The sequence below is a fragment of the Enhydra lutris genome, unplaced genomic scaffold, assembly GCF_002288905.1.
Source record: "Enhydra lutris kenyoni isolate GAN:26980312 unplaced genomic scaffold, ASM228890v2 scaffoldscaffold51, whole genome shotgun sequence".
Lineage (NCBI taxonomy): Eukaryota > Metazoa > Chordata > Mammalia > Carnivora > Mustelidae > Enhydra > Enhydra lutris.
This window is the reverse complement of record NW_019154135.1, coordinates 1,607,271-1,623,072: the sequence shown is the minus strand read 5'-3', so window position 1 is coordinate 1,623,072 and position 15,802 is coordinate 1,607,271. Positions and strand designations below refer to the sequence as shown.

Sequence of the window (15,802 nt, the reverse complement as noted above, 5' to 3'; positions counted from 1 at the left end):
GGACTCAGAGTTCAAGGAGCAGCCACTGTACTCTCATATCCACCACCCCAGTTCCTCACTTTTCTACTTCCAGGTAACCCAACATAAAACTTCCTCCCCCTCCCTTCGCCTCTCTTCCCCTGCACTCACCACCATACAAATAAACTGAAGACAAATAGATGCGTCAGCCCCACCAGTTCGGGTGCCCAGATTGCAATTCCCACACTGATACATGGGAAGATTCTAGCGACATTTATAAAAATTCAATATTAAGGTTATACATGCTAGTCTCTAAATCTAAAATAATACGCTATACAGCACTTCCAAAATTTTACAATGTTTCTCTATTGCACTTTTTTTTAAGATTTTGTTTATTTATTTGAGAGAGAGAAAGCAGAAGCAGGAGGAGCAGCGAAAGGAGAGGGAGAAGCAGGCTCCCCACTGAGCAGGGAGCTTGATGGCAGGTTTGATTCCAGGACCTTGGAATCATAACCTGACCCTAAGGCAGATTCTTAACTGACTGAGCCACCCAGGCACTCCTAACTATTGCATTTTTCAAAGGCTAGACTGGGTAGCTCAGTCGACTGGGCATCTGCCTTCAGTTCAGGTCACAATCCCAGGGTCCTGTGTCAGGCTCCCTGATCAGTAGGGAGTCTGTTGCTCCCTCTGACCCTCCCCCCAGCTCAGGCTTCTGGTAGCGCCCGCACAGACACACGTGCACTCCCTCTCTTTCAAATAAATAAATAAAAATCTTTAAAAAAAAAAAAGGACAGACTTATTGTCAATTCATATATCTTTACTTAGGGGGAAAAAAGTCTCCTGGGATTCAAGAAACCTGAGTGCTGGTTGCCACCTCTGCTTGTTATGTGAACTTAAGCTAGTAACTTAACTTCTTTTGGCCTATTTCTCATCTCTAAAAGGGCAAATTGTCTATTCTCAGAAGTGATCCAAGTGGGATTCGGAGTTTTCATATAATTATTAACTCTCCTGGGACGCCTGGGTGGCTCAGACGGTTGGCGTCTTAATTGGCTCAGGCCTTGATCTCAGGGTCCTGGGATAGAGCCCTGCACCAGGCTCCCTGATCAGTGGGGAATTTGCTTCTCCCTCTGACCGTCCCCCACTGTTGTGTTTTCTCTCTCACTCTCTCTCTCAAATAAATAAAATCTTTAAAAAAAGAAAAAAAGGAATTAACTCTCAACACTCATATATCCCTGCAAACCTGATGGTACACTGTTATGTATAATCTACCTGTCAAAAATTCTGCACTGTACTTCTTTCCTTCCCCCATTTCTAATGGAAGTTCCTGTGTGCAGAAGACAGCAAGATATCACTACAGGAAAGAACATTCTAGAAGTGTAGGCCAAGTAAAAAGACAACATACCGTATTTTAATCAATTCTGCAAATCAGTTCCAGTTATTTAAAAAAAAAAAAAATTAACAAAGGTAATTTTGGTCCCCATCGCCTTCATTTTCTGCCCTCTCTACCCAAAAAAGATGGGTTGGTGATATGAAAGGTAAGACAAGTGAGAGTCACTGAACCATAATGATGTGACCGACCCCATGGTTCATTCAATAAATATCTGAGTGCCCAATTACCAGGCATTAAGCTAAGCACCAAACAACGCCCAAAGGCTAAATTTTTGGGCGATATAGAGAAATACATACTGAAGTGGATCATCTGGGGTCCTCACGCCCTAAATGCTTCCCTAAGCCTTGAAGGCATTATCCTGACTTGATTGATTCTATAACTGTGTCAAAAGGAGAAATTAGGTGAACAGAACTCCCTCAGCATAACCGAAAGCCATTTGTGTCTCCACTCCTCGAGGAGGATGCAAGCTGAGAACACATCACACTTCAGCTGGCCCTGTCCCCGAGCACGTGTCACAGAGACAGCGACGGGCGGCTCCCCGCCACCCCCTGGGCTGTGATCTCAGGAGTCCCAAAGTTCTTCAGGATTCTGTTTCCCACAAGCTGATTCCACGAGTCACACGGGACCATCGTTCCCAAACTCCAAGGGAGTAAACAAAGTTCTATAAAACGGTAATAACTTTAAACCACATCTCTAAATAAAATTCTGGGACAGGTGTCTGGTACCAAAGCGTGTTTTATTAGACATCAGGTGTCATGCTTGGATTAACACATCTGTCTTTATAACCAAAAGTCTGTGAAACGGTCAAGATTTTCAGAGCTTTGGTCAAAGTGTGCTCTTCGAAAATCAGCATCCGTGCGCCGGAGCCACCTCCCTCCCCCGCCTCCGAGTAACAAGAACAAGGAAGGAGTAAAGTCCGACATTAGTTACCACGGCCTCTCCCCCCGTCCCGCAGAGCTGTACTCGGAAATCCTTTCTCAAAGGCGGCCGGGTGCACCTTCTCAAGGTGAGTTAAACTTGGGACATGAGGCAGGGTAGGGGTAAGGGGCAAAAGCGAGCCCAGGACGACCGCGCTGGGGCGCGACCTCTCCGCCCCCGGCCCGGACGCCGAGCAGGGGGACCCCGGGGCGGGCGAGGTGCGGGGCCAGGCCGGCCGCGAGGCCACCGAGCGAGGGCCCCGAGAGGCGGGAAAGGCCAGAGGGTGGGCTGTGGGGGCAGAAGACGCTTCGGGAAAGCGCGGGCGCTCGCCCCACGGCGCCGCCGGAGGAGGAGACCCGGGCCGGAGTCCCCTTCGCCGCCCGGACCGCGTCTCGGAGGGTACCTGACTGCGGGCGGCCGGTCCACAAACCCCTCCCGCCGCCCGGGCCGATGAGGAGGCCGGTTCTCCGCAGAGCCACGACCCTCGCCAGCGTCGCCAGCATCGCGCGCCTCTCAGATAGCCTAGGTCCCGGCGTGAGGAAAGAGTGCAGCGCGCGCGCCGCCCGCGGCCCGCACCACAGGGGGCGCCCATGAGCAAATCAGGCCCCGCCCTCCTCCCGCCTAGTGGGCGGGGCCTCGCCCGGCAGTGCTTGCGCGGTTAGTGCTTTCCGGGAGGTGCCTTCCAGTTCGTGCAGTGGTTCGCTTAATCGGTCCTGAGCAGGCAGCGCAAGACCATAAATGCCTTTGCTGGAGCTGAGTGTTCGGCTTTTGTCCTTTTTCCTTCTCTTGCCTTTATTTAAATCTGCTTGATCTCTACCCAATTCAGTAACCCACTTCCACCGTGCGCCTGCCAGAACCTTTGTGAGGCCGGAACCAATATGCTGTGCCTCGATGGCGGCCGGAGGACTGTTTTGGCAAGGACCACCAAGTCTGTGAGAAGGGTTGGTCGGGACAGTTCCGGCGGGAGAAGGCGGCAGTGAGGTCCTCGTCTTCGTCTCCTGAGATGCACCGACAGAATTTTCGACCCCCGACTCCTCCCTACCCCGGCGCGGGTGTAGGAGGTTGGGGTAGCGGGAGCAGCTTCCGGGGTACCCCGGGCGGAGGCGGACCGCGGCCGCCCTCCCCTCGGGACGGGTACGGGAGTCCGCACCACACGCCGCCGTACGGGCCCCGGTCTAGGCCCTACGGGAGCAGCCACTCTCCGCGACACGGCGGCAGCTTCCCGGGGGGCCGATTCGGGTCTCCGTCCCCTGGCGGCTACCCTGGCTCCTACTCCAAGTCCCCCGCGGGGTCCCAGCAGCAATTCGGCTACTCCCCAGGGCAGCAGCAGACCCACCCCCAGGTAATAATAGCCAGCGTTTGCCGAGCTCTTACTGTATGGCAGGCATGGTACTAATAATAATCCCTTTACATGGATTATTTTGTCTGATCCTCTATGAGGTGAGATACTATTGTTGGCCCTGTTTTGCAGATGAGTAAACTGAGGCTGAGAGAGAAGTTAAGTAACTTACTGTAGGTGACCTTAGGTAGCAGAGCTGTACTTTCTGTTTCTAGAGCCCTCCCGCTTTGAACTAGTACACTGCCGTTCCTACGCACGTTTCCCTAATTCCTATCCTTGCCTGCGATCGTGCCAGTTCGTCTGAGTAAATTACTCTCCGATGGGTAAAACGAATGAATTCCCAGCGTAGAGCTCTCTGGGTTATAGGGTTATAGACTGGTGCCATTTTCCCACTACTGGCACACTTTTTTGGCGTGGGCGGGGTGGGAGGGAGAAGGTGGTGGGGAGGGGAGCTTCAGACTACGCTGGCTTCTGCTCCAGGTCTTCCTAGGGAAAAATCGGTGATTTGTGGAAGTTTCCCCTTCCTCTCCGTGAACACAGGAGACCGAGGGAGTATTTCTGGTGTGCCTAGGATTCGTGTGATTTAAAATTTAAACGGTTTTCTGCTTTCCGTGGTGCTAAACCAACCCCACCCCTTTTGAGTCTGGAGCTAAGTAGATAAAATTTCATAGGATGGAATTTTGAAGCCGCAGGGTTAAAGCACAGTTATTTCATCACCAGTTCTGCAGAGTTACTGCATTAGAAATCAAAAAGCATTTGAGCTGACAAATGGAATTATTAATAAACGAGTATGTCAAATTGGCTTAAATACTTTTACAAACAAAAACACTAGATTAAAAGAAGAATGGACTTTGCAGTTGAACATGCTTGGGTTCAAAATAACTTTTAACTAGCAGTGTGATCCCCACTAGCTTTAAAAAAAAAAAAAGTGCCAATTATCTCTACAAAACATTTTTTTAACTGATGATTTTTTTTCTAAAGGGTTCTCCAAGGACATCTACACCATTTGGATCAGGGCGTGGTAGAGAAAAAAGAATGTCTAATGAGTTGGAAAATTATTTCAAGCCTTCAATGCTTGAAGACCCTTGGGCTGGCCTAGAACCAGTATCTGTAGTGGATATTAACCAACAATACAGCAATACTCAAACATTCACAGGCAAAAAAGGAAGATACTTTTGTTAACATTTCTGAAATTCACCCGGAAGCTTCATGTGTCAGGAACATCTTGGACAAACCTTTTACTCCTGTAATTAAGTTGAACCCTAAGATGGTGACTTTGAATAATTAGTTGAGTCTTCTTGGTATTTTTCATCTTATCAAGTATTGTTGAGATTAGAGAAGACATACAGTAGAGTAATTTGCAATATTTAGCTCTTTGGAAGTGCCTACCACATTTTAGAAGATTCACAGTTTCCAAATATTTAACGTTCATGGTTATATAATGGACATTTGTCTTTCAATGGTTTTCCAATGTTTTAAAATAAAACATTTTGTCTTTCTAGATATATTGTGGTTTTGTCATATGCTAAAGAAGTAGAATTATTAAAATATTGCCTGTAATCACTTGCTTAGCATTCATAGGTAAATATTTTGCATACTACTTTTGAAAATGAAATAAACCATCCTTAGAGATACAGACAGTTCTGTATTTGTTCACAGGGAAAGAGGGTGAATGAAGAGAACAGAAAAGAATTCTATTCATATTTATTATAACCATTGTTCTTTGTGCATATTTTATGTAATGCTTTTGTAAATGCATTGAAACTTGAAAGTCACAGAAACCCACTTAAAGGGTATTTATACTTTTTATATTCATTTAACTGGAAAAGGCAATGATAGATCATAGCTAGATTAAAGTGTTCTGTATCTGAATTTCTCAACATCTCTCAATATTTTGGAGTCATTTTCTCTTGAGCCAAGGAAGATGGGTACCAGCATTCTGAAATCACTTCCTTTGTGAAGAGAACATCTCCCAACACTGTCCATCCCAAGAAAGACAGATTTGTCCTACCTGGATCATGTTTCTGTATTCCTGAACTAATAATGGCCCAAGCAATGAGGCCTAATTAGCTTGAGCTATGAACCTCCCCTATAATGAGACAGGGCTCCACTAGGCCTGCGTGGATTAGAAAAGTGGTTTTCCAAAGGAAGGGATGCTACACGTGTATACCTAAATTAACTATTTCTTCCCAAATATTTTAACAAAACTAAGTCTTCTAACATTCAGACTTTTTAGATATTTTGATACCACAACATGATGAAGATAAAGCTAGTTAAAATTCTCTTTAAACATTCCCAAAAAGAAACCTCTAAAAATGAAATGGTCACACAACCTGTTTGAGCCATACTCAGTTTCTTACCTCTTGGGTCTCAGAGGCAAAGAAGAAAAGGAGAGGGAAAGAGTTTAGACTAATAAGCTCCATGACAGCCAGGACTATTTGTACCAATTAAAAGCTGGATGAGTTATTTAACTTCTCTATGCCTCAATTTTTTCATATGTAAAATGAAAATAGTACCCATGTCATAGAGGTGTTGTGTTTGAGGATTAAAAGGGTTTATATGTGTGCAACTCTTAGGCCAGAGCCTGGCACATAGTAAGCACTCAATAAATGGTAGCTATTACTTTCTCATTCACCCCTATAGAGCCTCAGCTGCTAGAATGATGTCTGGGGAAATAGTAGGTGCTTAATAAATATTTGGTGAATGAATGCAAGCATTCTGATTATAACTACTGTATTGCTCTGCCTTGTCTCCTGTTATAAAAGGAATAGTAAATTAGTAATTTTCCCCAGTATTTTAAAGGAAATGTCTTTATTCTCTAACGTCTTTCCCAGATGATTTGAGGTCATGAAGTGTGATGAAAATTAGAGCAAATGGAATACTTTTGTAAACCTTTTAATGAATTTTATAGGTAAGAAATACTATCTTTAGGAAATGGCATTTGGAAATAATTATTAAACCACCTCTTAGAGATCACTGGGTTATTGGCAAAGATGAAAAAGGAAGTCAGAAAGGATTTTGTGCCATTGTATTCATTGTATTCATAGCGTATTTGGAAGATACACAAATTGTAACAGTTCTAATGGTTTACGTGCATTTTATTTCACTGTAAGTATAATATTAAATATTTAGTTAAATGTAAAATTTCTTTTTTGCTAAGTCACCAACATCCACTTCAGAGCCAAGCTTTTCTGACTTTCCTGAGAGAAACTTTTGTCCTCAGGAAAGGTGCATTACTGTTTGGCTCTAGTTGGTAGTGTATTCAGTTAACAAAATTCTTGCGACATTGATAATTTGGTTTGTTTCTATTATTAGTCTATCTTTGTTTAGCTGAATCAAAGAATTGATCATTCTTTAAAATGAAAAATAATTGTTTTTTAGTGTTCCAAAATACACATGTTTACCTCCATAGAAATGCTATATAACTTAGAAAATTTTTCAGCTAAGTATGCGTCTTAAATATTCAGGTAACTCAAGAACGGAAGTTGGGTCTTCAAACAAGGGTATGTGTACTTCTGGGAGTCTTCAACCTTCTAAGGGAAATGCAGGCATAGAAAACATTCCAGATCCCCACTTCCCATATATATACTCTTTGTTAAAATGATCTGTCTAAAGAACATTTCCATGTTCAATGGATTATGCCAGTTCTTTTTACCTTCTGCCTTTTCATTGTCACCCTCTCCCACTTTACATAATAAAACTGTGGCAAGCTTGTGTTTTATAAAATAACCCTAACAATATTTCAGGTCCCACATAGTCTTATAGAACTTGCACTACCCCATCAAGATGTGGAGTTACAGCCCTTCCCTTTCAACCTGCTCCAGACAGACCTTTCTGACTGCCCAGTTTAAGAAAGTATGGTAGAAGTTAGTTTTCATTATTAGTGAAGTGTGGTCTTAGAAATGGGTTTATTGGCCCATGTGGAGATGTTCAGAATTCAGATGTGTTGTCAAGTAGGAAATAGTATAATGACAGTTTTTGTTTAATGGCCTTGACTTTTTTGTTTCCTGACTTCAAAAAACCATTTTTCCTGTGGGTGAATCATGTGAAAGTAAAGCAGAGAACAAGAACATAACATGAAGGTAAAGTTCCCTTATTTTTAGGCAACAAATGATTAGATTATTTGCCTCATCTATTTTAGAATATTCAAAATTGGTGCAAAAGCATGATGGGTTTTGGTGAATGCTGTTAAGCAAGCTATTTTCACCATTCTCCATAACAGTAAAGAGCCTGATAAATATGTCTCAAACCTGTCTCAGTAGCATAATTAGCATGGTTTCAAGGAGGAAGAAGTTAGAAGTTCCATGTTTATTTCTGATATGCTAATACTAGATTTTCCAGTGAAAAGATCCCGTATCAAAGGTAAGTTCATGATTGTATATTTTTCAGATTCTTAGAAACATTTTTATTAACCTTTGCCAGTTCATTATCAGATTCTGTAAATCCATATTAATTTTTTTACCTAGCTCAGCTGTCTTCTTTATTCCGTTTCTTCATTCTTAACATGTATTTAGGTTTAAGTTAACATAAACATTTTTTTTAAAGATTTTATTTATTTGACAGAGATCACAAGTAGGCAGAGAGGCAGGCAGAGAGAGAGGGAGAAGCAGGTTCCCCACTGAGCAGAGAGCCCGATGCAGGGCTTGATCCCAGGACCCTGGGATCATGACGTGAGCCGAAGGCAGAGGCTTTAACCCGCTGAGCCACCCAGGCGCCCCTCATGTTAAGATAAACATATTATGAGTTTTGTTGTAAATAAGACATAAAATAGTCATCAGTATACCTTGCATGTTTCCAGAACTTGCTAGTGATTCATTATCTTTTTTGCTCCTAATTTCCATGATCTAATGTTTCATCTAATCTGAGAGACTATTGTATCACTCACTATTACATACCACTTAGTAAAAACACGGCCCAGTAAATTATGATATGCCATCAATTTAAGATGCATCTCAATTTCAAAAATGTTCAGATGTGTGTCTTAGTTTGATAAGATACTGCAAACAAAAATCATAAAAGCAGAACATAAACTCAGGTGTAGGTAAATGGAATAAATATTCCCAAAATATGTACTAGGACATGGTGCATTTAATTTTAGAAAATAAGTTTAGTTATAATTAATTCTTCCTTTTCAGATATTTATATACATCCTAATTTCTATTAAAAAACATGATTGTTTTTCAGACATAAAATTTCTAATCTATATAGAGTTATCCTCAAGAAATCTATGCAATTTCCAGTTTTGTAGAGGGTGTTTTTTACTCAGTTGTGTCTTAATTTTATGCTCTATCAGCAAGATGAGTAAGTGAAAAAGTTACAGATAAGTCTTACTAAACATCTTTGGTTAACTTTCCAAAGAATTAAGAAGGAGAATGGCTTGAACAACAAGGTCTTTAGTGAGAGTGGTTTTCAATTTTTTGCTTTCAAAATTGAAGAAACCTCAATCAGATTGTCAATTAAAATTATTAAAAATAATTTGATGACAGCTCAGTTTATAATTTTGGCATATAACTTAAAAGGAGTCCAGGAATTGAGTAGCCTCACTATAACAATTCTTTCTGCCCCTTTTTACTATATACATGTGTTTTCTCAGCGTTTATACCTCTACATAAAAAGTAACAAAATTGATGTCTTATTCTAGCAATGGCTAGAATTTATCCATGAGTATGAGAAAATGCAGCACCATCCATCTCATTGAGATATATTTCCAATAAAACTTGTTTTGTGTTTTTAATTTATAAAAATTAATATATTTTTTATCATTTGAATAGTAATGATAATCCACACAGTGTTCAACACTTGGAGCTTTATAGCTGTTGGAAATGTATTTAATTTCTAAAAATATTTTTTATTTCAGTAAATATGTATTTCATGTATTTTGGGACAGATGTATAATAGAGTATCAGTAGAAGACTTTGAAGCAATACACTATTGCAATGAGATAAAATTACATAGGAGAGTACAATGGAGATACAAATTGGGAATAAAATAGCATAAAATTTCTGTTAACTGTTTTAAGGAGTGATAGTGAATATCAAATTGCTGTGATTTATTGATTCAGCTGGATATCTTTGTAATGTACTAGATTTAGCTTAAAATTTCAGTATTACAGAAACTTCCTTTACAGTTTTCAAGATTAGGTAAAAATATTTTTATATTGACTTGACCATGTAGAAGAGGGTATATTACTTTTCAAAATATTTTAGAGAATATATGACCAAAAATTTTAAAGGTCTCCAGCAGAGAAGGAAGAAAGGAAATACAATACAGTAAACTATAAATCCAAAAGAAAGCAGAGAAGGAAGAAAAAATAAAACTGACAGTAGTAAGTCCAGATATATCACAAAGAATCTAAGAAAAATAAAAATTCATTTTAAAGAAACATCAGATTGGATTAGGAAAATGGAATCCATCTATTTGCTTGTTTTACAAAGATACATCTAAAATAAAGAGTTATAAGGGCCTCTGGGTGGCTGTCACTTAACCGACTCATGGTTTTCGCTCAGGTCATGATCTCAGGGTCTTGAGATCAAGCTACCACATCACACTCCATGCTGGCATGGATCCTTCTTAAGATTCTATCCCTTCCCCCCCAAATGTGCTCTCTCTCTCTCTCTCTCAAAAAAGAAAAAAAAATGTAAAATGAAAGATTATAAAATGAAGGGTTATAAAAAGATTCAAATTCACAGTGGGAATTCAGCACAGCTCTACCAGGCATGGATATAGCAAGCAGATGTGGGATTTGTAAGGATAGAGAAATGGTGCACAAAACAGAGATTGTAGATATTATATGTATATTTTTTTCAAGTACACACAGCATATAATAACTTCTATAAATGTTCTAAATCACCAAGAGTCTGCAAATTTCAAAGATTCGATTGATATCCAGACCATGTTTTCTGACCAAAATGTTTGATGAATTTAGAAACAAAAAGTACCCTCCATCAAAGAATAAATAAGTCCGTGACACAGAAGACGAACTATGATGACTGTTAAGAAAGCAAAAGCCTATTTGGATAAACTAAACAAAAATTGGTTGGGGAGGGAATATATAATATTAACATTTGGTATAACATCAGAAACTCTGCAAAAAAAAAAAAAAAATGACTACAGTAGGAAAACAATAGTGATGGAATCACCAAGAAGGATAATGCAATAGTGAAATGAAATATATCTTCATTATTGCATCACCCTTCATTTTTTTATTGCATTGTCCAGGTCATGCATCATATTTCAAGAAGGTATAAAGTCTAGAGAACACTATCCATTACGTGGATAAGTTTTTAAGCTTTTAAAAGTTTTTAAGCTTTCATTGAGCACAGTTAGGAATTTGTCATTTTTTATTTTGCATTCATATGGCAAAGAAAAAATTAAGAGGTTTTTCATGATTGTTAGACAAATGAGCACTCTGGGTTCTAACCCTAACTATAAATTTTCAGTTGACACTATCCTAGAAAATTTTTTTCAAATTCAGGAATCAATGAATGAACATACATTTCTAAGGACAAAAGAAAATACATCATCTAGTTAGTCATCCAAAAGAAAGAACTTCATCACACAATACTATGTCATAAGAACATCTCTTGGGTTTGTTTATCAAAATTTATATGATGAGTTTGTAAGACAAACTTTAAAGGCAGGTGCATATTCAAGTTGATTGAAATGAAGTAAATGATATAAAAGTGAAAAATCTATTGGACTGACCATTCTAATTGGTGTTTACACATCTAAAAGTGAAAATGTTTTGCAATTATGAAGCACAGAAGATGGCCATCCTCTTCAAAAATGTGACATCAGAGTTTAAACTATATTGCATTTTGAAGATTCAAGTGTAAGAAGAACCAAAAAATACTAATTCAGAGCCCATTAGAGATATACTTGGAATTTGGCGTCAAGATTTAGGCATTGAATATGTTCTAGGCTTTGGGACAATTAAGGAATGTCCATTGCATTCGAGGTACATTACCCAATATCTACCATGAAAACCAGGGAAATAAAAACTGGATTTGCTATGTTTATATTTTTATTCTAATTTCTAGTAAAGTTGTATCTCACTGTATATTCTGTACATTTTGCTGAACTTAAAATACTTATAAAATTAAAAGGGTCTTTTGGACCCAGATGACAAATGACATTTATCTTTTTTCTGAAGATTAAGATGAAGAAATTACATTGCTACTGACAGAAGGTTTGAAAGTCACTCAAACATAGTATAACCAAAGCATTTGAAAAACAGATGAAATGAGTAATTTTTTAGAAAGGGCCATGATCAAAATTGACTCAAACAGAATAGGAAGCCAGAATAAACCAATAGCCATGAAAGATACTGAGTTGATAATCATTCTCCCCATGAATGGACACCAGACTTACCAAGTCTTCATGGGACACATTAATGCCTGTATCACGAAAACTTACTTAAAAAAAAAAGAAGAAAAAGTATTGAACACAGCATACAATCTTCATAATAACTTGATCTCAGTCCTGGCCAAGGACTATAAATGGAAACTGTAGTCTTTAACTTACGAACATAGTCGTTAAAAATCTTAAATAAGGTCACAATTCAGCAATTACCCAACAAGAGAAAAGTGAAGAAAAAACTAATAGGGTGTATATCAGGATTGCAGTGATACTTTGGCATCTGAAAATTTGTTTCTGTTACACCTGATTGAAGGAGAAGATCTATACTAATAACGCACTAACGAAGACAAAGCATTTCTTAAAATTACACAAAAGTCTTTGAGAAGTGGGAACTCCGAAAGAGACCTGAGGTATGAGAGTTGTAAAGGAAGAGAAGAAAGTAATCCTATTGCAGATGACATCTGCGTACAAATGCAAGGGAGGCAAACTTTTGAATTAACTGCTCTGAATCCAAGAGCAATATAGAATTACAGCATTACACCATCAAAGATGACAGGTAAAAATGGCACCTCCTCTATAGCAAGCTGCAATCAATCTTGTAGGGGAAACTACAGAGAAAACTGCAAAGCATTTTTGAAGAACTTTTTAGAAAACCTGAGTAAATGGAAAGTTTATTCATGGATGGAAAGATAGTATTGTAAATTTGTCCATCCTTAAATTATAAATTAAATCCAATAAAAATCTCAATCCTTACAGACCTTGCAAAATGATCCAGATAGTTATATGGAAGAGGAAGTGGTCAAGATTAGTCCTAGTAATGTTGAAAATGTAAGCAGACTTGCTCTACCAGATAAAGAAGCTTGTAAACATAATGACTGGTTGGCGCAGGAATAAATAGACTAATGACACAAAAAGAGACCTCAGAAACTCACAAATTTATAGAAACTTGATATATGGTTAAGATAGCATTGGAATTCACCGGGGAAGGGACAGACAAGTGCTAACAAGTCAAAATATTTAGGCTTACAAAAAAGGTAAAAGTGGTTCCTTATGCCATTCAAAAGCAAATTTTCAAGTAGAATGAAGACCCAAATGTGAGCAGTAAAAATAAAAATAAATGGAAGAAAACATGGGCAGCAGCATTTTTTTATGAACTGGTAATAAGGATTTTTTTTTTTTTTTTAAGATTTTATTTATTAGGGAGAGAGCAAGCCCACAAGCCGAGGGAAGAGAAAGGCTCTACGCTGAGCAGGAAGCCGGTCTCGGGCCTCCATCCCAGGACCCCGGGATCATGACCTGAGCTGAAGGCGGACGCTTAATAATTGAGCCACCCAGGCATCCCCAGGGAAGGATTTCTTAGAGCAAATAGGGAAACCATATAAAATGTTGACAAACTTGACTATTAAAAACTCAACAAATGGCATTATAAACAAAGTTAAAAGATGGGATTTTTTTCTCTCTAAAATAAATAGCTAAACAAAATCTTAAAAGGGGACACAGGGGGTGCATGGGTGGCTCAGCTGATTAAGCGTCTGCTCTTGGTTTCAGTGCAGGTCCTGATCCCTGTCATGAGAACAAGTGCCACATGGGGTTCTATGCTCAGCACAGAATCTGCCCGAGATTCTTTCCATCCCCTCTACTTCCCCTGCTCTCACTCACTCTCTAAAATAAAAATCTTTTTTAAAAATTGGATTTTTAGGGGCGCCTGGGTGGCTCAGTGGGTTAAGCCTCTGCCTTTGGCTCAGGTCATGATCCCAGGGTGCTGGGATCGAGCCCCGCATCAGGCTCTCTGCTCAACGGGGAGCCTGCTTCCTCCCCTCTCTCTGCCTGCCTCTCTGTCTACTTGTGATCTCTCTCTCTGTCCAATAAATAAATTTAAAAAAAAAATTGGGGGACGCCTGGGTGGCTTAGTTGGTTAAGCGGCTGCCTTCGGCTCAGGTCATGATCCCAGCGTCCTGGGATCGAGTCCCACATCGGGCTCCTTGCTCGGCAGGGAACCTGCTTCTCCCTCTGCCTGCCTCTCGGCCTACTTGTGATCTCTCTCTCTCTGACAAATAAAATCTTTTTAAAAAATAGGATTTTTACAACACACATGACAAATTATATCAGAATATATAACAAATTCCTTCAATTCAGTGAAAAAGTCAAGCAACTCAATGAGCCAAGAAGACAATTATAGAAGAGCAAATCCATATGAACAATAAGTACATGAGTCCCTAGTAATTACAAGACTATAAACTGAAGTCACAGTGAGCTATCACATTGTGCTTTTATGGCAACACAAAGTGTCAGAACATCCAATATAAGTTCCCACAAGAAGTATAATAAGGTAGAACCACTTGGGAGAGCATTTGGCAAGACAGCAAAGCTGGAGATGCTCAATAAACCTGAAACCCAGCAAATCCACATCTAGCTATTGTGGAACAAAATTAGATTATAAGTGTTAGTGTAATTCAGACTTGTCTAAAATTGTAGCTGAAATCATTAGCGACAAATCAGAAAAGGTTATAGTAGGAAAGCTTTCTGAGACCGAAAAGTACTTTGGAGAATGCAAATATGTTTTAAAAAGTTTTTTTAAAAGAATATTTGCGGGGCACCTAGGTGGCTCAGTGGGTTAAGCCGCTGCCTTCGGCTCAGGTCATGATCTCAGGGTCCTGGGATCGAGTCCCGCATCGGGCTCTCTGCTCAGCAGGGAGCCTGCTTCCCTCCCTCTCTCTCTGCCTGCCTCTCTGTCTACTTGTGATCTTTCTCTGTCAAAGAAATAAAATCTTTAAAAAAAAAAAAAAAAAAGAATATTTGCATACCAGTTATAAATTCTAAGGTAAATGTTAAGTGTTTACTCAGAAGCCCAAAGACATTGCTGTAATCTTAGATTTGCACTTACTGTTGTCCTCCAAGGATTATTACATATCAACATGAGGTTATAGAAAAGTAAACTATTAAAAATACTTCTGCATAAAATTTATGTTTACTTAAGTTGTTATAGGTGAATTGGCTCACAAACTTTGTATAATAACCTGCTGACCATGATCTCATTGTTTTTACAATGAACTCAACATAAAAATATATTTAACTCTCTTACTGAATAAAGTATCTGAAAACCGCCCTGAGGAAATTATTTTTAGAAATAAATTAGAGAATTAAAATATGAACTGTTTTCTTCTGCAGTATGTAACCTAGATAAATACTTGAGCTTGTATTTTTGCAGAGATACATTCAAGAATGTTCTTTGCAGTGATGTTTGTCAGATCAAAAGATTGGCAATAATCTAAATGACCATCAATAGGAAAAAAGATTACTTAAGTAAGTTGTAAATTTGCAAAATGTAATAGAATTCAGCAGTCAAGTTAATTAGAGCTATATGACACAGTATTAATGAATCCAAAATAATTTTATGGGGGCGCCTGGCTGGCTCAGTTGTTATGTGTCTGCCTTTTGCTCAGGTCATGATCCCAGGGTCCTGGGATCAAGCCCCGAATCAGGGTCCCTGCTCAGTGGGAAGCCTGCCTCTCCCTCTCCCACTCCCCCTCCTGTGTTCCCTCTCTCACTGTCTCTCTCTCTCTCTGTCAAATAAATAAATCTTTTTAAGAATAGTAATAATTTTGGGGCGCCTGGGTGGCTCAGTGGGTTAAAGCCTCTGCCTTCAGCTCAGGTCACGATCTCAGGGTCCTGAGATCGAGCCCCGCGTCGGGCTCTCTGCTCAGCGGGGAACCTGCTTCCCCCTCTCTCTCTGCCTGCCTCTCTGCCTGCCTCTCTGTGTACTTGTGATCTCGCTCTCTCTGTCAAATAAATAAATAAAATCTTTAAAAAAAAAAAAAGAATAGTAATAATTTTATGTA

General features: G+C 39.6%; 2 protein-coding genes across 3 annotated transcripts in view; one reads left to right on the top strand and one right to left on the bottom strand.

The window, feature by feature from the left end:
• The window catches only part of LOC111157075 (succinyl-CoA:glutarate-CoA transferase), a 775,701-nt gene extending 772,902 nt beyond the window's left edge, over window positions 1–2,799 (bottom strand). For both annotated transcript variants that reach the window (XM_022518296.1, XM_022518298.1), the window contains exon 1: window positions 2,670–2,799. In XM_022518296.1, coding sequence (XP_022374004.1) covers window positions 2,670–2,769 — 100 coding nt within the window. In that variant the 5' untranslated portion in view covers window positions 2,770–2,799. The remainder of the gene's footprint in view (window positions 1–2,669) is intronic.
• A 306-nt stretch (window positions 2,800–3,105) lies between these two features.
• On the top strand, window positions 3,106–5,108 carry LOC111157032 (M-phase specific PLK1 interacting protein). Its single transcript, XM_022518237.1, is given in 3 exon segments — window positions 3,106–3,181; window positions 3,184–3,608; window positions 4,587–5,108. Coding segments are annotated over 3 exon segments (663 nt in total). The 5' UTR covers window positions 3,106–3,144; the 3' UTR covers window positions 4,788–5,108.
• The last annotated feature ends 10,694 nt before the right edge of the window (window positions 5,109–15,802 follow it).